The 24,454-nt window shown below is 34.7% G+C and overlaps 1 protein-coding gene across 4 annotated transcripts in view; it reads left to right on the forward strand.

Moving 5' to 3' along the window:
• The window catches only part of RNGTT (RNA guanylyltransferase and 5'-phosphatase), a 369,143-nt gene that overhangs the window by 214,006 nt on the left and 130,683 nt on the right, over window positions 1-24,454 (forward strand). For all 4 annotated transcript variants that reach the window (XM_077903107.1, XM_077903108.1, XM_077903110.1 and 1 more), the window contains exon 13: window positions 11,962-12,062. In XM_077903107.1, coding sequence (XP_077759233.1) covers window positions 11,962-12,062 — 101 coding nt within the window. The remainder of the gene's footprint in view (window positions 1-11,961; window positions 12,063-24,454) is intronic.

Genomic DNA, 24,454 nt, shown 5'->3' on the forward strand with positions numbered 1-24,454 from the left:
TTGTATTACTGTGATTTGGAAATTTTTTTGGACAAGTTATAACTATTCTGGTTATCAGTTTGTTTATCTTTAAAAAGAGGGCATTTACTGCATGTTTTCAGGGCCCCTCATTTTTCTAGTATTCTTATCCAGGTCTATTAACTGATCTTGGTATTAAGTATTTTCATTTGACCTGTCTTATGCCAGTTTCCTCATTGGCTAAATTTTAAAATCATTGTAGTTCTATGGAACTGTCTAGATATAGAAACTAAAGCTGAAGTTTCAGAAGTTTCTGTATAATTACAGTTTTTTTCAAAACTTGTTTCATTAGAAATATAAGCCACAGGTTGTTTTATATTACAACAACAGCAAGAAGAAATTAATTAGACTTTGAATAAGATAGAAATAGTCATCTGAATATGTTTTTGAGTAATTTTTCCAACCTGAATAAACCAAGAAACTATATCAAATCTCTTATAATTTTACTCTCAAATTACAACTTCAATTTCCATAAGTAGCAATAAAACTTAATAAGTAAATGAGAGATGTCAGCAAGCTTCTGGAAACTGGGAAGTCTCCATTTCTTCCCCTGAGTCTTTCCATGATACCTCTTCCTACTGTCTCTACCAAGTTTGTGACTTTTCAGAAGTAGAATACCAAGTGATTGCCTTGACATAGTTTTATTGGGAGAGTGGTTCTCTTCCCCCACGCCCACCTCCGCCCTTTATATCAAGAACAGCATAGAGTAATGAGCCAATTTGAGTCTCAGAAAATTTGAACTAACTTCCCTTCAATTCAGGTATGTTTCTGGTCACATTGTTTAGAATTTTCTTATAATCTGATTGTTTTTCAAAATTCAATTTATGCATTTTTCTTATTCAGGAAAACTTCCTTTACCCCCTTCCCCTAATTTTGATATATCTTTGTTGTATTTCCTAAGCAACTCTTTATGTCTGTAGGGTTTTTTTTGAAGCACCTCTATAATCTCTTGCAGATTAGATTAAAAGCCTCACTGTGGTTGAGTGCACTGTCTTGTTAGTCTTTGTATCTTCTCCAACTAGTGTGGTATTAAGCACATACTAGGTAATTAGTGTTGAATGAATGACTTTTCTTCCATACAAGGTATTTATATCTTGATTTTGTGCTATAGATATTTGCTATTTGCTTCTCTGTGAAACATGGGCAGAGGATTTAACCAAGCCACTAAGTCTGGAGTTGTTTTACTTTTCTCTCCAGTAGCATTGCCAATTAGAATTTCTTTTGTTTTTCTTGAAACTAAATGGTAGAACAACAAAAATAAAACTAACATTATGATAAGGCCAGGGATCTTTCTTAGTTTCAGAGTCTGATCTTTGTGAAGAAGGCATTCTGTCTCAGGTTTCAGTGTAGGGCCTAGATGGAATATGATAACATAACTGCTCACATTTTCCTAGTGGGAATCATAGAGTAGCATAGGGCTGCAAAATATGAGATATCTTTGGTTTAGATACCATGTTTTAGGCAAGCACAATACTATTACTACTGCATTTTTACAAGGGAAATAGATAAACTTTTGAACTTGCTTAAAATCATGGAGGTAGTAGAGGGAAAAAAGAACTAAATATCTTGTCCCTTTTGCTATTATTACTATTAGCTTCATTTACATTAGAGTTTCTCAACTTTGGGACCATTGACATTTTGGGCTGGATAATTTTTTGTTGTGGGCAGCTGCCCTGTGCAGGAAGTTTAGCAACATCTTTGGTCTTTACCCACTAGATGGCAGCATTACTCCCTCCCCCTCCCTAGTGTGACAACCAAAAATGCTGGCATGGCCAAATACCCACACCTGGGTGGGGTAGGGTGGGGTTGCTGGGCTGGGAAGTGGGTAAAGTCATCCCTATTGAGAACCACTGCTTTATCCAACAAATGTATCACTTATGCCTCCATTTTATTTTCTAAGTTTTAGAGACTTTTCTTTGGCACATAGCCCATCTTCTACCTCTATCCAAACCAGGTTCTGTTCCATTTGGTACTTTCTCAAACATTACTCTCCTGTCTGAATTGCATTCATTACATTTTTTTCTTTAAGAGGATAATGGATAACTCAGGTTATATTGGTGATTGCTTTCAGACGTAATTTATCTCCAATTTTTTACTTAACAGCTTACCTGGTAAAACCAGATTTATTTCTTAGAACTAAGTATTATTAGTATCAGTTAAATATAGCTTTGATAATTTTTTTAATTGAGATACATGTTGGTGAATTTAATAAAATCGAAATGCATTCCTCCCTAATTAACCCTGAAAATTATAGCTTGAAAGGATATTTTTGTATCCATGTTATAGTTCAGCAAGATTCTGTATTTTAAGTTTGATAACTCATAAATATTTAATTTTAAAAGGCAAGTCTCTTATTATATAATATCTTTGCCTTTATTATTTTGGGGATCATGAAAAAAGGATTTTTTTAGTAGTGATTGATATGCATAGTCTTTCATAAATATTACTAATTTAAATCATTTCCTAATCTAAATCATTCTATTTAAAAAATAAAATTCAATTTTCAAAATTTATTTTAAAAAATAAATTCAAATGTACCCGAGAATAATACTTTATAATAAATTTAAAATTTTTGCACTTTATTATTTTTATTATTTTATTTTTTTGAAGATTTTATTTATTTATTTGACAGAGCAAGAGAGAGCACAAGCAAGGGCAAGGGGCAGAAGCAAAAGCAGGCTCCCCCACTGAGCAGGTAGTGTGCTAAAGGGCTTGATCCTAGGAGCCTTGAGATTATGATCTGAGCTGAAGGCAGACAGATACTTAACTGACTGAGCCACCCAGACACCCTGCACTTTAGTTTTTTTTGTCAAGTATTTATTGAGCATTTTACTAGGTGTTTCGTAGGAACATAATTAGACATGATTTTTTCTGGAGTAGAATTTACATTCTTTTTTTTAAACATTTTAAAAAAAATTTTCATTTATATATGATAGTCACACACACACAGAGAGAGAGAGAGAGGCAGAGGGAGAAGCAGGCTCCATGCACCGGGAGCCCGATGTGGGATTCGATCCCGGGTCTCCAGGATCGTGCCCTGGGCCAAAGGCAGGCGCCAAACCGCAGCACCATAAGTATTTAAATACATTATACTTGTGGAATCTATGTCACTGTAGAGTTTACAGTCAGTAATTGAGAACTCTGATATTTTAAAATGTAATTTTCTAAAATTTATTATCATGAATTTCATTAGTTTTCACAAAGGTGCTTTGAAATTTCCAATAATATCAAGTCTAGTATTTCACGTTAATAAATGGTTTGGTGTGCAATGAGATGAGGGAAAGACTTAAGTTTCTGAATTATTGCTGTGAAAAACAGAATTAGTACATGCTGTTTTCTCATTAGAATCAAGATTGAACCTTGATTTCCAGAGAGAAGAATGTGAAGGATATTTAATATTCATTATACAAGTAATATTATATACTAAATTCTTTTTAGAATTTGTTGTTAGCTATTTGTCATGAAATATTTTAAGACTGTACACCATTAAACTTTCCTACGTTTGATAACTTCTAAGTGGTCTCATACTCATAAATAAATAGGGAACAGAAGTAAATGATTTGTCTTTAAGTATGACATTCCCTTGGCAGAGGTTGTGAATGAGGTCAAGGTGGGATGCTGACCTTCCTTTCTTCACTTACTCTTTTTTACCCCTCACTAGCATAGTGAACCACTCTCACTTAAAGATCTATGACATTTTTATCAAGTATGCTTTTTTAGAAAAAAGACTAAATTTTATCAGATTCTTTTCATTAATGGGTTGACAACTGGAAAATATTAACAGTTTTATTAGCATTTAAAAAATTTTTATATTCAGTAATAAGTTTAAAGGTTTATTTGTGATCATCCTGAAGGATATATGTTACCCAAATGAATATCTTGGGGAAAATAAATAGATGAAATTTCCACTGAATATTAATACTGATTTTATATTCATTTATGTTTAAAAAGACTTGGGGGGGGCAATAGCATATATTCTTAAATTTGCTACAGATAAAATATCTTTCCTATCAACACCAATGGTGTTTGTCTTTGTTAGCAAAACTTAAGTTGTACTAAATTTGTCTCTATGTGGACTTCTGTTTGACATAAGTAATCCTGTGGCTAAAGTTTTTTTTTTTTTTTTTTTTTTTGTGGCTAAAGTTTTTGAAGTTTTTCTCAGATTTATAAAAATGTGTTAGAATGCAATTTAACTTTTACATTTAAGAAAAATATTATTAATAGAGAACTTTTAGCACTTTTTCCTTCCCAATGAGTATCTTTCTCTCAGACTCCCCTAGGACAGGGTGGGGGCCTGCCTCCTCTGGGGGTGCCTGATGGCTGGCTCTCCCCTGTCCTTACTAATATATTTCCTTCTTTAAACCCACCAAAACTGGACCAACTGGCCTCTTTTCTCCTGGGACCAAAATCTGGAGACCTCGCCAACCCCTGCTCCCATACCTCTTCTCTTTCCCTTTGGCTTCTTTTTCCCCCTGAGCCCTGCCCTCAGTCCGTTCCTTGGCTGGGGGTCAGGGATGCTGCCTTCTGGCCTTACTTCCACAAGTATGCCTCGCCCCTAGCTGTGGCTGCAGGTACTTAATTTATAGGGAGAGGCCTTGTGGCAGCTGCCACCCCAGCCACTGCTGGGCTGCCCTCACCACACATCCCGGCAGCCTGCCCCTCTTGGCTTCCCATTTTCCATTCCCCTTGATGTGGCTAAGGGGTGGAAGTAAGGGGACAAGGAGGGAAGGCTGCCTACCATGGGCTGAAGCTTGAAAAACTTGAGTTATACTGATTTTAAAAAGTATTTTTGAAAAAGGAAAAAAAGCTATCATTATTTAGCACCTACTGGGTGCCAAGCAGGGTGCTAAATGCATAATCTTCATGAGGTCTGATGCACAAAACAGTCCAGCAAGGCAGGTTAGCTCCTTCTACTTGAAACAAAATTACATGTCTTGTAGAAGCTGAGGCAGCTAGAGGGCTAGGTCGAATTTGAACCCAGATCAAACTCACTTCAAAGCCCTCTCTTTCTTTGCTCTGCTTTGTCCTATCGTGTCATGGAAATTTCTCCTTTTTCTAAGGTGAGAATATGCTGAAGATTTTTTTTTTTTTTTGTCGACAGTATCAAATATAATTTATCCAGAGAGAAATACAGTGTTTTAAGATCTTAATTCCAAAAGGCTGACGGAACTTAAAAGCTGAGCAGAAAACAGCCTTCTGTTGTATAGTAACAGATGATGGCTGAGAACTACCCTCAGGGTCTAGCTTTGAGAGGAGGCTCCACTGGCCATATCAGGTATATAAAGGCCCTTATGAATTATTGATGGTGGTGGTCTCTCCTCTTCGCAGGATGCCCATTTATTCTACTGTGGGTTCCTGGTTGCAGCCAGGATAGCTATTCACCCATGAATATGGCTGCACTCCCTATAATGCCCTTGCTGAATGGACATACTTACCTCTCCTTTAGTAGATGCTATATTTTTCTACTCCTGTGTTTTACTCACATTTACTTGAGTTCGTGCTCAGATCTCCATAAGTGAATATTACCCATTTGTCAAGGCTTACAACGATCATTCTTCTATAATCAGTTATTAGTTCACTCAAGTAAAATATTTTCTCTTTTTACAATGTTCCCAGAATACATTTAAAACATTTGTTTTCTATAATCTCTTTAATTGCATGGACAGTGTTATACAACCATTTCTACGATTTCCAAAACTTTACATCACCCCAAACAGAAATTCTGTAGCCATTAAGCATTAACTTAAATTTCCCCCACCCCCTGGCTCCTGGTACTTCTAATCTACTTTCCATCACTATGAATTTGCCTATTCTGGATATTTCATACAAGTGGAATCATACAATTTTTGTCCTTTTGTGTTTGGCTTATTTCACTTAGCATAACGTTTTTGAGGTTCATTGATTTTGTAGCATGTATTAGAACTTCATTCCTTTTTATGGCTGAATAATATTCCATTGCATGTTCATAATATATTTTGTTTATCATTTATATGGTGATGTAACTTAGGTTTCCACCTTTGGACTACTGTGAATAATGCTGCATCAAATGTTTACATATATAAGTGTCTGTTTGAATCCCTCTTTTCAATTTTTTGGGCTGTGTACCTGAGTAGAGTTGCTGAATCATAGGGTAATTCTGTGAGTAACTTTTTGAGGAACTACCAAACTGTTCTCTGTAGTGGCTGCATCACTTTTTATTCCTTATGGTAGTATATGTGGGTTCTGACTTCTCTATATCCTTTCCAACACTTGTTATTTTCCCTCTCTTCTTTTTTAAAAAAATGAAAGTCGCCCTAGTAGGTATGAAGGGGTTTTAATTTGCATTTCTTTCATGATTAATGATAACATCTCTTTATGTGCTTATTGGACATTTTGTATCTTTTGTAGAAATGTCTATTTGATTCAAATGTGGGGTCAAACTCATAACCCTGAGATCAAGACTTGAGCTGAGCTAAGTTGGATGCTTAACTGACTGAGCCACTCAGGCACCCCCGACAATTTTTAAATTAGGTTGTTTGTCTTTTGTTATTGAGTTGTAGAAATTCTTTATATATATTTTGTGTATAAAATCCTTATTAGATATATGATTTGCATTCCCCCTCTTCTGTGGGTTGTCTTTTTACTTTGATAATGTCTTGTGGTGCACAAAAGTTTTTTAATTTGATGAGGTCCAGTTTACCTATTTTTTTCTTTTATTGCTTGTGCTTTTGGTGTCATACCTAAGAATCCAAGATTATAAAAATGTCTCCTTCTGTTTTCTTCTAAAGAGTTATATGGTTTTAGTTGTTATAGGTCATTGGTCCATTAAAAAAATATTAGAGAGAAGGCACTGGGAAGGGTAGATGGAGGAGGAGAGAATCCTCAAGCAGACTCCTCAGTGAGTATGGAGTCTGACAGGGGGCTCGATCCCACGACCCTGAGAGTATGACCTGGGTCAAAATCAAGAGTCAGATGCTTAGCCAACTGAGCAGCCCAGGGACCAATGCCCCTCATTGGTCCATTTTTAATTCGTTTTTTATATACTGGGAGATAGCAGTCCAATTTCATTATTTTACAAGGGGAGATCTAGCTATCCCAGTGTCATTTACTGAAGAGAATATTCTCTTCCCCACTGAATAGACTTTGCCTCCTTGTTAAAAAAATAAACATCAGGGATGCCTGGGTGGCTCAGTAATTGAGCATTTGCTTTTGGCTCAGGGCGTGATCCCTGACTCCTGGGATCAAGTCCCACGTCGGGCTTCCTGCATGGAGCTTGCTTCTCTCTCTGCCTGTGCTGCCCCTCTCTCTGTGTCTCTCTCATGAATAAATAAATAAAATCTTTAAAAAAATCAATTGGCTATTAACATATAGGTTTATTTCTGTACTCTCAATTATTTTTCATTGGTCTATATGTCTAGCTTTATGCCAGTATCTCTGTTTTGATTTACAATAGCCTTGTACTAAGGTTTGAAATTAGGATGTATGAATCCTCCATCTTTGTTGCTCTCTTTTCAAGATGGTTTTGGCTTTTCTGCATCTTTTGCAATTCCATATGAATTTGGGGATCAACTTTTCTATTTCTGCACAAAAGGCTATTGGAATTTTGATAGGGATTATATTGAATCTGTAGATTGCTTTGGGTAGTATTGACATCTTAGCAATATTGAGTCTTCTTAAATTGGTACTCTGAGACTAATTCCAGTGTGTGTGTGATCCACACATCAACAAGTAATTCTATGACACCAGCTGTGTGTCCTACAGTTCAACTCAATTCTCACGCTTGGAGGTGGTGTCAGATTCTGTGAGTTGAAGACTCAGTCCTACCAGATTACTGCCTCCCCACTCTCCTTTCAGATGCCAGTTGCAAGTCCAGGTTGTTACCTGTACTTCTGATGAACTGGCTATAAATCAGAGGTTTCCATGACATTCTCCTCAGGTTTGATTAATATGCTAGATGGAATCTGTTGATAGAGTAATGACTAAGGTGCGTGGAATTTTCATGCCCTTTCGAGCCTTGCTGTTCTTCCCAAATCTTCACATGGTCACCAACCTGGAAGCTTTCAGAACCCTCTCCTTTTTCTTTCTTTCTTTCTTTCTTTCTTTCTTTCTTTCTTTCTTTCTTTTCTTTTCTTTTCTTTTCTTTTCTTTTCTTTTCTTTTCTTTTCTTTTCTTTTCTTTTCTTTTCTTTTCTTTTCTTTTCTTTTCTTTTCTTTCTTTTCTTTCTTTCTTTCTAACGGAGCTTCCATTACATAGGCATGACTGATTAAATCAGTAGCAGTTGGTGATTGATCTAATGTTCACCCCTTCTCTCCTTCCCAGAAGTCAGGAGGGGGTGGGACTGAAAAATTCCTACCGTCTCTGATTGCACGATTGGCTGCTCTGGCAGCCAGTCCTCAGCCTTAATTAAGTGCTTTCCAAAATCTACCTCACTGACAGAACAAAAGACCTTTACTGCACTCATCACTTAGGAGATTTCAACGGTTTTAGGACCTCTGTACCAGAAACAGGATGAAGACCAAATATGTGTTTCTTACTGTAAATCACAATATCACACTATCTATGAACATGAGATGTTTTCCAACTTCTAGGTCTTCAATTTTTTTCAGTAAGTTTTTGCAGTTTTCAGTATACAGATAATTCACTTCCTTGGTTAAATTTATTCCTAGGTATTTTGTTCTTTTAGAATTATTATAAATGGAATTACTTTCCTTTTTGGATTGTTTTCATTGCAGTTGGATAGAAACACAACTGATATTTTGTATTGATAATATCACCAAAAATATTAAATTATGAGGAATGAATAAAACAAAAGTTGTGTTAAGATTTGTATATTGAAAACCAGAAAACAGCAGGGCAGCCCCGATGGCCCAGCGTTTTGGTGCCACCTTCAGCGCAAGGTATGATCCTGGAGACCCAGGATCGAGTCCCACGTCAGGCTCCCTGCATGGAGCCTGCTTCTCCCTCTGCCTGTGTCTCTGCCTCTCTCTCTCTCTCTCTCTCTCTCTCTGTCTGTCATGAATAAATAAAATCTTAAAAAAAAAAAACCAGAAAACATTGCTGAAAAAATTTTGGAAGATCTAAATAAACAGATTTGCAATGTTAATGTATTGGAAGATTCATGTTGCTAAGATGTCATGTCTCCCCAAACTGACCTTTTGATTCAGTGCAATCTTAATAAAAATCCCAGTAGATTTATTTTTCATAGAAATTGACAAGCTGATTTTAAAATTTATTTGGAAATATAAATGCAACCTTAGTTAAGAGGGTTTGGGAAAAGAAGAACAAAGTTTAAGGACTTACACAACCAGATTTCAAAACTTATTAAAAAGCCACAATAATCGAGACAGTGTTATTACTGGAAAGAAAGGTACGTTCAGTGCAACAGATTAGTGAGAATAGACCTGTATCTATAGTTGTAAACAACTGATTTTTGACAAAGGTGCCAAGGCAACTCTATGAGAAAAGATAATCTTTGAAATAAATGGTGCTGTATCGATTTGATACCCACCTGCCAGTGTACCCAGTCCCTTATTTCATATTGTATAAATAAATTAACTTCAAATGGGTCATACATACACACACACACACACACACACACAGTAGAATATTAGTCTTAAGGAAAGAAGGAGATCCTACATTTGTGGCAACATGGATGAACCTGAAGTACTTTATGCTAAATGAAATAAGCTAATATCAGTAACAAACATCACATGATCTCATATATAAAGGGAATCTTTTTTTTTTTAGAAAAAAAACTTTTAAAAAAGATTTATTTATTTATTTATGATAGACACAGAGAGAGAGAGAGAGAGAGAGAGAGAGAGAGAGGCAGAGACACAGGCAGAGGGAGAAGCAGGCTCCATGCCGGGAGCCTGATGCGGGACTCGATCCCGGGACTCCAGGATCGCGCCCTGGGCCAAAGGCAGGCGCCAAACCGCTGAGCCACCCAGGGATTCTCCCCACCCCCCCTTTTTTTAAAGAGAAGTTGAACACATTATAACAGAGTAGGATGGTGATTACTAGAGACTGGGGGTAGGGGAGAAGGAAAGATATTGCTTAAAGGGAAAAACTTTCCGTTACATAATTAAGTTCTGGAGCCCTAATGTGACCATGGTTTGAGTATGGTTAATACTATGTGTACTTGAAATTTGCTAAGAGAGTAGATCTTAAATGCTTTTGCCACATACCAAAAATTAAATTATGTGAGATGATAGATATATTAGCTTGATTGTAATCATTTCACAGTTTATACATATAATCAAAAGATCATGCACATCTTAAATTTTTTTCTCATAGCTCAATAAGGCTGCAAAAAATTGATTTTTGGCTTCATTAAAGTAAAAAAAATTACTCTTCAAAAGAAATTAAGTAAGGAAATGAAAAGGCAGAACAAAGACTGGCAGAAAATATTTGCAGTATATACATCCAACCAAGGTTATTTATTCAAAATATATAAACAAGTCTTACAAGTCAATAAAAGGAGATAACCCAGTAAAAACAAAGGTAAAGTTTTGAATAGACACATCACCAAAGAAGATCCACAAATCACAAACACATTAAAAGATTTTTAAGATCTGTCATTAGAGAAATGCAAATTAAAATTATGAAATATACCTTTGACTTAAAATGACTGGTAATACCTAGTTCTGGAGTGGATATGGATCAAACTGACCTCTCATATATTACTGGTGGGAATGGAAAATGTTATAACCACTTTTTTTTTTAAGATTTATTTTTTATTCATGAGAGAGAGAGAGGCAAAGACACAGGCAGAGGGAGAAGCAGGCTCCATGCAGGGAGCCTGATGTGGGACTCGATCCTGGGACTTCAGGACTATGCCCTGGGCCAAAGGCAGATGCCAAACCGCTGAGCCACCAAGGGATCTACCGTTATAACCACTTTTTAAAAACAATTTCACAGTTTCTTATAATGTTAAATATACATTTACCATGTGACCCAGTCTTTCTACTCCTAAATATTTACCCAAGAGTTAGAACAGCACATCTGTGCAAATGTTCAGAGCAGCATCATTCACAATAGTCTAAAACTGGGAACAGCCCAAATATGCTCAGCCTGTAAATGCATAAACAATTTGTTGTATATACATAAAATGGAATCCCATTCAGTAATAAAAAGGAGCTAACTACTCATATACGTATGATCACTGATGGTGTGCAGAACCTTTTGTTAAGAATTTCTTATGATTTCTAGGAAACGTACATAGAAAGGTAATAGAAAGAAGGTCTCTGTTGCCAGAGATTTGGAGGGAATTGAGTGTACATGTCAGGAGGAAACTTTTTGGGGTGATTGAATGGTATATATCATGATTTTGACAGTGGTTACATGATTGTATCCATTTGTTAAAATTCACTCATTAATTTTATTCATTGTAAATTATCCCACAGTAAAGCTGAACAAGACAAAACAATTTTAAAAACTGACCAAACTTCCTTTAAGTCATAAAAAGATTGGAGAGAATAACCAGTTTCATTCTTTTTCTGGACTTTTACAAACAAGGGTCTGCATGCTTTGTCAGGAAAAGGAGAAAGGCCATCACTAAGAAGTTAGATATCTAGCTTCAGTCATCAGTTGAAGATAAAAACATATTCAGAAAAAAAGTAATAATTTTGCTTAAAATAAAAATAAAATTTTGCTTAAATTGAGGGCCCCAAACTTCCAATTATAAAATAAATAAGTTACAGGGATGAAAAATACAGCATAAGGACTATAGTCTATTGTAATAACTGTGTGTGATGATGGATGGTAACTGCACTTTTTGTGGTGAGCAGCATGTATGTAGAATATGTAAAATTTTCAAACTTCTATGTTGTACACCTGATATTAATGCAACATTGTATATCAATTATACTTTGTTTTAAAAAGTACAAAGTATACTGTATAAAGTAATTGTTATTTTTAACTTTTTAGCTTCTTATTAACCATTGTTATTTTAATTCATTTTAGAAATATAAACCGGGTCGATGTGATGATATTTTGAAATGGAAGCCTCCCAGTCTGAATTCTGTGGATTTTCGCCTAAAGATAACAAGAATGGGAGGAGAAGGGTAAGTATACACTTTTGCCACCAATTTTACATGAAATAATACTATTTGTATAAGACTTCACTGTTTACTGGATACTTTACATGTACTTTACCCCCACAAAAGTAAAATATCTTATTTTACAATATATGTATATACCCATACATCTAATTTTCAGCTATTAGAGCTACTAACATTTTGTACTTATCCTTTAAACTTTAAAAATTTTGGTCTTTAAAAGTACAGTTATTTCTAATATAAAAAATGAACTTTGTTAAATTATAAAGGTGAATATAGATTTTACTTGAAAGTTCCTGTCAAATGAATTATAAATGTAAGATATAATCATTGTTATTATAAGTAAATGTTTTGAAGTAAGCCTTTTTTGCTTTGAAAGAAACTACTTCAAACTTGCATTTGCCTGACAAAAACATTTTTCCATATTTTAATTGTTGACTTTCATTAAGATTTTTCATAATGTTCATTGTTTTTCATTTACTGGTTGATCTTCTTTATATGACTTTATTGGTTGCGATTTTAGAATAAAAAGATGCTTTAGCCTGAATATTTTCGTTATTTTCTCAAAACCTTGTTGTACAAATCTCTATGACCTTTTATGTAAGTAAATATGTAACACCAAAATAAGAAATGTTTAATAAAGGAAATCATAAAGAAAAAGTAAACAACACTGACAGATTAAAAGTTTACTATTACATGCTATGAAATCCTTTTTATTTACTTGGCAAAGGTAAACTACAGATTTACTTTTTATAGCTTAATGGAACAAAGGATATATGATCAGTTAATTTGAGTCCAGACTCCAGAAGATAAAGTTTCTTAAGAAACTGCATTTTTAGATAAAGGATACTATGCAGTGTGGTGTAATCCTAAGTAAAAAAAAAAAAAAAAAAAAAAAGAGAGAGAGTTTAATAAATCATATGAGTGTAGTTTTTATAAGATGGAATATTTAATATCTTACATCCTTAAATAAGAGTTTCTGACTTAGTAGCAAAGTATAGTTTAGTTAGAACAATTATCTGGGGCCCCAAATACTGTTGCTTGGGTATTTTACTCTGTATTGGTCTGAGTTCATCCAAGGATAGATAGATAAATTTTTTACTATTTATAGGATCATATGGGATATATATATATATATATACTTTTTTTTCCCCATCAATTGATATCAAAGATTAAAGAAATAGCATTGGCAACCCAGAATAATCTTGAGTTTATTTCTTACCAATACTTACTCAAAAATATTATTTCTCTTATTTAATTTTTGGATAACTATTGATACTAGTATCGATACCAATTAAGTTTATTAACCAACAGCATCAATAAATGTTTTATATTAACATGCTAGTAATTATTAATAATAATAATAATATATTATCAATCAAGTTTTTAAAACTGCCCCCAAAATATATATATATAAAATCTTTGGATAAGTATTGAAAAGTACTAAATTCAAGATCATTCTTCCCAACAAAGTATCTGGTATGCGGATATTCTGAGTTGCCAACTTGCTGTGGAACCTGTCCATCAATAGTTATGCAAGCTGAGTGTAGACTTGATGTGTTCTCTGAAATTGCTGTTTAGAAGACTGCCTCACTTCTAAAATAGTTGGAGGCTGAGGGATTCTGGTAGGCTGCCTGCATCTTTTTTTTTCTCCTTAAAAGACATAGATGAATGTAGTTCTTTGGAAATATGATTCCAAAGATGAAATAAAAATTTTACATTGCTTTATTACTTAATTTCCTATTTTGTCTGATGATGTGTTTATAATACTCAAGCAGTGTAAGCCCTTGTGTGTGTGTTTTTATTTAAATTCAATTAATTAACATATAATGTATTATTAGTTTCAGAGGTAGAGTTCAGTGATTCATCAGTCTTATATAATACCCATTGCTCATTACATAAAGTGCCCTCCTTAGTGTCCATCATCCAGTTACCCCACTCCCCCACCCCCCTCCTCTCCAGCATCCCTCAGTTTGTTTCCTATGATTAAGAGTCTCTTATGGTTTGTCTCTCTCTGATTTCATCTTGGTTTATTTTTCCCTCCCTTCCTTTATACTCCTCTCTTTTGTTTCTTAAATTCCAATTACGAGATCATATAATTGTCTTTCTCTGATTGACTTATTTCACTTGGCATAATGCCATCTAGTTCTATCCACATCATTTTTTGATGGCTGAGTCATATTCCATTGTGTGTGTGTGTGTGTGTGTGTGTGTGTGTGTGTGTGTGTATGTGTATCACATCTTCTTTATTCATTCATTTCAGTGAGCATCTGGCCTCTTTCCACAGTTTGGCTGTTGTGGACATTGCTACTATAAACTTTGGGGTGCAGGTACCCCTTTGGATCACTACATTTGTATGATTGGGGTAAATGTCTGGTAGTACAATTGCTGGGTCATAGGGCTTTGTGTGTGTTTTATTGATGTTTTGTTGAGTTTTGAAAAATTACTTCATTTTCCTTTTTACAGATCATAAATCTTAGCACCGAGAAACTATATGAGGTTCTTTATTGAATGTCCATTTTCTAAGTAGCAAAAATGAAGTATTAATTTTTCTTGCAGTTTTCTACTGCAGTTAAATATAGCAAAATGTAATTCAGTTTAGTAGTTTGTCATCCCAGTTTTGCTTTGTTCTTAGTATGTTTTTAAGTATATTTTCTTCTTTTAAAATTTTACCTCTTTTTAAATGTCTTCTTACAGGAAAAAAAAGGAATTATTTTTGATTCTGGTGCATCTTTAAAACACACCACCATGTCAGCACTTAAGGTCATTTTATGATAGGAATGTGCGAGGTACATTTGCATAGGTACATAATTTATTTATGTAATGTAGATGTCAGTTTTCAAAAATAGAATATTTAATTTGAAATATGGTGTGATAACTATTACATAAAACATATGTATTATTAAGTTAGCCAGAGTAATAAGCTTTTCTTAATGTAAAGAATTAGGTATTACAGTAGTTTTCACTAAATGAGTGAGCTTTTATTTAATGCTTTGTTAAATGTTGTATGTTAGAGAGCATTTTAAGAAATATGCCTGTAATAGTTTGAAAGGAGAGTAGCCATATCTCTAAATTCTAAGAATCATAGCATGTGACCAGTGAAGTGGTACTAAGATATTAAAATACTATGAGACAAACTCATTTCCTTTCTTGATTGTACTTCTAAATATTTCTAAATCTAAAAGCTAATGTAATCTAAAGCTTAGGATGGAGTGGAATGTTTTAATAAAATTTAAGTACTAGGCCTTAAAAATGTCTTCAGTTTTTTTTTCTTCAATGAAGTCTTAGGTTTCAAAATATTGTTTTGAGTCTTACTCAGCTGCTGTAATAAAGTGGGTATAGTATAGATTCTTGTTAGATTAAAATTTAATACAAATAGAAAAACGTACGTGTTAAATGCCCTTTAGATGGCATTAAAATCTAAACTTTGCTTTTTAAAACTCCTTTTAGTATCATTTCTGAAAATTTGGGGTATATTAACTTTGATTTATCATGGCCTAAAATAATTTTTGTATATATTAGCTATTTGCATTGTATTGAATTTTATAGACATACAATATAGATTTTCATCTGAGAGCTATCTGTTTTTTTAAAAATGTCATATTTATATTAACTTACCTGCAACCAAACTGTGGTCATTGTGTCAAAAGCTAGGATTACAGAGGTCTATTCTGGAAAGTGCAAACCCTTGCATACAATGTTAATGGCTTATAGTGCATAGTACAAACTTATTATTTGTATAGCATAGTAGTTTAGATGACAGATTCTAGAGTTATACTGCCTGGATTTAAATATCCTTATTAACTGTGTGACACATTCCTTTTTTCTGTGGCTCATATTCTTCATTCATAAAATAGAAATCAACTTCATAAGATTTAAAAGGATTAAATGAGCTAATATATGTAAAATAGAACAGATGGTGCATGGTAAGCATTTAAATGTTTCCTGTCTTTTTTGTTTTAATTAAAATAGGTTTAAAAGTCCATATTTCCTTTTTGTCTCTCTTGAATTCTTTTGTTTGCTGAACTGTGTAAATTCTATTTTCTATGTGAATTATTTCTCATTTGATCCTAATCCCTGTTAATTTTTCCCTTTTAAAATGCATATATCTTCAGCTTATTAATGTAATTAATCATAAATTGTTAAACACCTGGAGAACAAGAACATAATAAAGCCACAAAAGTTTTATTTGTAGAATTTTTGTAACAAATATTTTAAAATAGCCTTGGCAATATTATATAGTGGTTAAACACAGGTCTAATCGTTAAGGACATGGGTTCTTGGCCAAGACTGCACAGAATCAACTCCTAGCTCCAGTCATTTCTTATTACTGTTACATACTTTCTTGTTACTTGATCTTTCTAAGCTTCCTAATCTCTAAAATTCCCTTAGTCATAGTTCTTATCTCATAGATTTGATGTGAAAATTTGCTGCTTCTCTATAAAATTGCAGGAGTTAACAACGTAAATGTGGGTTCTGCCATTATAGACTTTGCAATTTCAACCTCTTGGGTTAAAATGGAACAATAATACTGCTTTTTGAGGTTTGGTAGGGATTAAATAAAATGATACATGTGAAGAATGTAGCATAGAATCTAATAAATGTTTATTTTTGTCATTTTGGTAGTTATAGTTATTAATTTAACCTCAGTAGCCTGTGTGGTTATATCATGGATTAAAAGTATGCCCTCGGGCAGCCCAGGTGGCTCAGTGGTTTAGCTCCGCCTGCAGCCCAGGGTGTGATCTGGAGATCTGGGATCGAGTCCCATGTCAGGCTCTCTGCATGGAGACTGCTTCTCCCTCTGCCTGTGTCTTTGCCTCTCACTCTCTCTGTGTCTGTCATGAATAAATAAAATCTTTAAAAAACAAAAAGTCTGCCCTGTTTAATCAAGTCAGGGGGAAAGTGCTCTGAATGAAGCTGCACTTTTCTGTGAAAAGATAAAGATGTTTCCTCTTCCTAATAAAGAAAATACATTCTAAAACAACAATGAAGCTTAATTTTTCATCTGTCACTTTGGCAGATATTTTGATTGGGTTGATTAGGGTGTGCGCAAATAGGCACTTCCGTCTTCCGTTTGATAGGAATGCAAAATGGCACAACTCTTCTGGTAGTAAGGTAGCATATATCCTGAGGAAGTATGCTTCGAGTTTTGTGAAAGGAGAGATCTTGCTTTCTACATAGTTGTATTTCTGGTATCTGGTGTGGTGACTTGTATATGATAGACACTCAAGAAATATTAAATGGTGAAATGTACATATAAACAAAAATACCAAAAGGTGTGTATATAAGAATTATATTGAAGTATTACCTATAATAGGCAGATGAAAAATACTCAATGTCTCTCTCTCTCTCTTTTTTTAACTATATTAATCTTTTGAGGTTTCTATGTCTTCATATATGTTTCTAGGAAGTTGCTACTAATATAAATGGTGTCTTTTACAAGTGGGTCCAGTCTGTTGAGATACAAGATTATCTTAGAGGTTTGAAACTGAACTCAGACCTACTATTCAACTTTCTTGTTTGATTTTATATTCACATATAGTTATGTGATATTAATAGATATATCGGTTTGGGTCTAGTAAAAAACAAAATCCACAGCAATTATTTTAACAGAATTAATTTAATATAAAGAATTGTAGTTACTAAAGAACTGAAAAGGGGAGAAGGCAAAGAAGTGTTTAAGAGATAGTAGGGATCCCTTGTTGGCTCAGCGGTTGAGTGTCTGCCTTTGGCTGGGGGCGTGATCTTGGAGTCCCAGGATCGAGTCCCGCATCGGGCTCCCTGCATGGAGCCTGCTTCTCTCTTTCTGCCTGTGTCTCTGCCTCTCTCTCTCTCTCTCTCTCTCTGTGTGTCTCTCATGAATAAATAAAATCTTTAAGAAAAAAAAAGAGATAGTAACTGTAGGAAGCACATACCATGTAAGGAACAAAGGAATGAAGGTGAATTATTAAAACATAAAAGCTTGCAGGGGGCTCCTGGAACTCATTAGAAGGTCACTGTCAGCTGGTGGTGTTGTTGCCTTAAGATCTTGGAGGATAGATCTTATGGCTCTGAATTTTGACATCGGAGGAAGGGTAAACTTACTGGCTAGCAGGTGCTGATTTTTCAGAGGGGGCCCCGTGAAGCTAGTTTTAGGACTATGGGAAAAACTTTAATAGAGCCAGCTGTTACTATTGGAATCAATTGTCACCCAGGGGTAGAAAACTTATGTGCAAACAAAGGAGAGAGTAGGTCCTTTCTTTCTTCTTTAGTCTCACCCACCAGGAGTTTACCAGGAGTTTAAGAATAACATATTGGAGCATGGAGGGTGAGTTTGAAACAAGTGACCATAGCTTAGTATTAGCACAGTGTACTTCTGTAGTTACTTATTGTCCATTCGATTCTACACATTCTTGAATTTCCAGAGAACAGCAAAAGTATTCTCTGACTTGAGATGCATATATTCTCTTACTAATTCAAAGTGTAGGGATATAGGGTTTCAATCATTTACCCATTTCTAGAAGATAGTCGTGATATCTATCTCTGGGCAGTGTTGATCACTCCTCAAATTCAGTCACAGTTCCATGCAAATATCTATTACTTGATGATTGAATCATTAACTTAGTCAACATCAGCAGTCCTGACACTGGTCATGAGACTTCATAGCTGAAGCTTTCTTTTTCCACTGTCCATTTCATTTTTCCTTTGTTCTGAGATGATCCAGGCTTTTTACTTGGTGGGGTGACACAAAAACCTTTAATACTGGTAGGTCTGATCCTCAGTGGTTTTACCTTTGTTTATTGTTTGTTCATATAGTTTTCCATTAACTTTTACTCTTGGATATGGAAGATATGGATAAGAGGCAGAGCACCCTAGGTTCCAGACATAGTCCTTCCTAATGGTTTCTGTAGCAGCAGTCCAACTTTTCTTTGGTAATACAATTGGTCACTCTAGTCAATAATCAATTTCTGTCTCTTTTTCTTTCTTTTCACTTGTTGGTTCAGTTATATGAGAAGCACAAAACGGTCAACTAGCAGTTTCAATTTCCAATTTAGTGGGACATTCTTGTGTTCCTTGATATAAAAGTATTCTTATTTGCAAATCAAAATTTCTACACCAATTTCTCCCTCCCTGCCTCCCTCCCTCCCTCCCTCCCTCTTGAGAAGGGGAGAAAGAGAATCTTCAGCAGGCTTCATACCCAGTGTGGAGCCTGATATAAGAGGTTCAGTCCCACAACCTTGAGATCATGACCTGAGCTGAAATCAAAAGAGTCAGAGGCTTAACTGAGTGTGCCACCCAGGTGCCCGTCTTATGTAGCATTTTTACTGCTGAATAGTTTGTTTCAGCTGTCCCTACACTTCATGGCTTAGTGGGTTAAATAGAGCTCCTTTCATCATGGGCAACTGAAGTCATCATGTGGTTATTTGTTTCCTATGATCAGGCCTTCAGTGTCTTTCAAGGTAACAATAACAAGCTAGGATCTGTTTCTCAAAAGAATAATGATCTTTAGGAAATGGCATGATTTTGCTCTAAAACCCTGAAGACTAATATGGTTTTCTTGTGGGGGCTTGCCCAAAGCTCTTAGATAATGGATATACTGAGTTATAAGGTTCAAGTAGTAAAACAGTTTATACTACAAACTGGATTTGTTATAGAGCCTTCTTTTGTTCTGATCCCAACTTAAAATGCCTGTCAAGCAGTGTGCCCCCATCTCCCCCTCTCCCTCACCTTTTTAGTAGTAAATGGAGTACATGTAGTAACTTGTCTTTCACCTTGGAGAGATTATCTGACAGATCTTGGGCAATTGGACTCCTAGAAATCTTACTTCAGTAATGGGCCCCTTAATTTTTGTGGATTTTCTCTCTCATCTTCTGTCTCACATATGTTTTACTAAGGCATCTAAAGAACTTTATGCTTCCTCCTCCTCATTTTTAATAAGCGTAAGTCCAGAGTCATCAGTGTCATGGATCAGTGTTTTGTTCTGTGTAATGTCAGAGTGATCACTGTCTCTGAAGAAAATAAAGATAATATTCAGTGGTGGCAAGGTAATAGAGAAATTGGAGTCCTCAAACATTGATATTGAGATTGTAAATTGGTGCAGCCATTATGTGTCAGTTCCTCAGAATGTTAAAGATAGACTTAATCATATGACCGAGCAGGTCTACTTCCAGATCTATATACAATAGAAATGAAAACGTATATCCACATAAAAATCCATACATGAATCTTCTTGGCAATATTATTCATAATAGCCAAAAGTGGAAACAACCCAAATATCAGTCAACTAAAAGAATAGATAAATTTGCAAGCAAAGTAGATCTTTTATTCATCAAACTTAGTATGGTAGATCCTCTTAAGCAATGGGGCTCCAGATTTTACCACCAAGGTTTCAGTTTCAGCTTTGCCACTCTTTTCTTAGGTTTTTTAATCTTTGTGTTGCTTGCATTTCTACAACTGTATGATGTAGATAATAGAAGTGTCTATAAATTTAATGAGAAAGTACATACATTTAATCCACTTCATGTCATACAGTAAATACTAAGTATATATTAACTATTAAGAAAACAGGACCACTGCCTCTATGAATTATACCATGGCAAAAAGCAGAAGAGTTGATGGCCATGAATTATGCTGTTGATCATACCAGGCAAAAGCAAATATCTTCTGATAGTACCTCACTTAACATAGAGACAATATATTTGCCATCTTGTAGTTGTATGTAAGATTTCAGATTGTGTTGATTTGCTTCATTAAAGATAGCACGTCTGGAACAGCTGCAGCATTTGGTGTCACAACCTGTTTAAATTATGGTAGTTTATAATCACTCTTCACAATCACCCACCTTCTGAATAGGCTAACCAGGTAAATTTAAATGATATATGATTGATTTTTATCGCTCCAACATCCTTTTAAGTCTTGGATAGTGTCACTAATCTTTGCACCTATCGTGGGGATATGGATGTATTATTCCTTTTGCTTTTCATCCTTGGCAGGGAGAGCAAATTCTAGGGGCTTTCATTTGGCTTTCCTAATATAGTGATGCTTATGCCCTGGGTCAGAGAGCCAAGGTGGAAATTCTTCCAGTTTCCAAATATTTCTGTTCCAATTATACTTTCAGGAACTGGAAAGTAACCACAGGTTGCATCCGTGGACATACTATTCTATTTAGATTTAAACTTGAGCCGGAAACTGATTTATCACCAGACCACCCTAAGCTCTCTGAGAGACCATGATGGCACTTTACGTCCCTGGTAATTAATGTCTGTTTAAAGTGTCTGTCTGAGTTCCTGACTGGTCTATTTCTTTTTTCCAGTGCATAATCACCTAGCAAGCACTGCTAGTGTTTTGAAGAATAATTTGATGAAGATTTACAGCAAAAGTCAGCACATCTTTTTAATAAAAGGTCAGATTTTTTTTGCAGGCCATACAGTCTTTGTCTCAGTTACTTAATTCTGCCATTCTAGTGCAAAGGCAGTCAGACAATATATAAATGAATGAGTATGGCTGTTTCTAATAAAACTTTATTTACAAAAACAGGTGCTAGGCTAGATATGGCCTGTGGTGGTTGTTTGCCGGTGGCAGACTTATACTATATGCTTGAGGTAGTGTTGCTAGGTCCTTCTTCAAGGGGACTTGGCCTCTCCATCTGCTAAGGCGCTCTGATCTTCATCTTAGGTTTGTGCACTTGAAGTTGAGAAATGCCAGCTTCCTAGCAAGCACAATGAAATTAGTAGAATCAACTACATGATTTCACTTCACCTTCTATTGAAAAATATATGAAAACATCTTACTCTGCCGAGAGTGGGTTTTTTTTTTTTTTCCTTTTGCTCAGGTTTATTTAAAAACATTGATTAGTTCTATTTCTTATGCTTATTTGAGCTAGTGTTTTTATTTTTAAGAAGGAAATTAGAGTGGTAAAATATTTGAAATGTTGAAAAAAGTGTTCTTGTATAAGAAAGGATTAAGTCAGCAAGAATATAGCTAATAGACTGTATGGGGGAAAAAGTCATTTCTTTGCTGAGCAGGGTCTTTTTCTTTTGTTTTTTCCTCTTCTTCCTTTGCTCTATTTTGGAATGAAATGCATAAATTTTATTTATATGTCAATAAAAATTATTTTAAATAAGTGAAATTAGGGGAAAATACTAATATAGTCAACTTTATTACATATTAAATGACTAAGCTATTTGGCATATAGTTGGTAGGTTTTTTTTTTTTTTTTTTTGGTATGTAATAATGGCTATTTTCATCTTCTAGCAAATGGCCCATGGTAACTGCTTTAGTTACCTTATTTGAAATATTCTCATCACCTAAACTTATTATTATTATTTTTTTAAGACAAATGCTTCCTTGGATTTTAGGCTTTTAGGTAATTTCTGTATTAAATTCTTGATTATATTTTATTTCCAGTGTGGGCTAGGAGAGGAAAGGAGGAGTTACAGCTGACTTTTTAGTTCCTCTGCCTAGCTTTCTATAGTAGGTATTACTAATTCCTGTTTACTCTTTGGTTTCTTCCTCCCTACTTCACAGAAAATCTTTCCCAGTCCACTTACCAAAAATAAGTATCATAGTCAAAGTGCCTGTGAGTTACTAGTGGGAGAAAAGGAAAGGATCATGTGGTTTCAAAATATCTGCAGATGACCTCACTCTGAAGTCAAATTACTTCCTTTTCGCTTATTAATTTAAAAGAGAAGTTGGTGTCATCTTAGTTTTATCATTTGGTTCTTTGGAGTTTAACTTTTATATTTATTAATTTTAAATTATTCCTTACAATGAGAACCTTTTACTTGTGTTTTTTGCTCTAATCTAATGTATATTTTCATTAATTACAATTTCTCTAAGTTAGCTTTAATGTTATGAGAAGAACCTTGTCACTTAGATACCTCTGGGGAAGTTGTATAGATTAAACAAATGCTAGTTAAATTCCTACTTTGAATCAATCATATTCAGGGTGTGGGGGAAAATTTAGGTAACATAATATTCGACTGTAGACCCTCTGGAGGGATGAGATGGAGAGGACTCTAAAATTTTGAACTTTTTTTTTAGTAGATTTGTTACTCGCAGTGTAATGGTTGTAGAAATGTAAGACTGTTTTACAGGTGTTAGGAATTGAACAAATGAGTACTCATTTTGGGAGTCAGGGTTCTCATTGAGGAAAGAGGAAGACAGTAATATGGAATAGAAGAAGGCAGTGAAGAATCCTGTAGAATGGATTTGAATTTTTAAAATAGTCAAATATGTATATATGTATATAATATACAAATATATAAGCATATATAGACATATATAAATATGTATATTTGTATGTATGTGGGTGGGACACATATGTAAACACTTTTCCTAGCTCCGTCTACTGGCAAAACCCAGAAGCAGATGCCTCAATTATAATGAATATATCCAGCACCAAGATGCTGCTTTCTAATCCCCTTTCCCACTAACAAGAATCAAATATCTTCAAAGAAATGGCTTATTCTAGGGCTAGGCAGAGAAATTGGAGGATGACCCTAGAACATCTTCTTATGCCAGAAGGTAAGAAAGTAGTCAAAAATAAAAGAGGAAAAAAGTTGGGGGCATGTTGAAAGGATACGAGAGCTAAGTAAAAGTGACTCCTAATGGCCAAATATAGGACTGTGCGAGCAGCACAAAACAATGAAGGGTTGTAATAAATTATAAACCTTGACAAAAATAGGAACCCATGAGCTGATGCTGATAATAAATGAGGAGAAAAGATAGTCTTGTGTAAAGTAGAATGCTCACTGGTAAATGTGGAAGGAATCTTGGAGGTGGAAAACATTTTGCCACCATCATAGTGAAGATTGGCTCAAGCAAGAATAATCAATGGATGCTAAGTCCAGGAGAAAAATTTTTGTGAGAAACAGGATATTTTTATGGTTGTGAAATGTCTTTCTATGGATTGCTTCTAATTTACACGGGGAAGAATAGTATTTACTCAGTTGATAAATTGGATAACCCTATGACTGGCTTATCAAAATTAACATTAGCAGTGAAGGGAAAATAGGCATCGTGTGTTTCATTTAACTGGTATCTGACTGTGAATATACAACATGAGTCTAACCATGAGTAATCAGTAAACAGATCCCAAATGTAGAATATTCTATGTTTTTTAAAGATGCGTTTATATTATTTAAATATGTCAGTGTTATAAAATGTAGTCTGAGGAATGTATGCATAAAATGCTGCACATGATTTCAGAAGTCAGATACTACCTGGAGCAATACACACCTTGTAGCAAGAGTATAATATCTGAGAAGCTTGCCTCCTGTACTTCTTTGCTGACTCTTTCCTTGTTGAACATTCATTCATTTGTTTTTTCCTATTTGCCAGGCACTGGAGTATATTCAGTGAATATTTTCTAAATTGAATTTCTGAATTACAGTTATCACAACAATGTTATAAAATTA

This window comes from Canis aureus, chromosome 7 (genome assembly GCF_053574225.1).
Source record: "Canis aureus isolate CA01 chromosome 7, VMU_Caureus_v.1.0, whole genome shotgun sequence".
NCBI classification, from domain to species: Eukaryota; Metazoa; Chordata; class Mammalia; order Carnivora; family Canidae; genus Canis; species Canis aureus.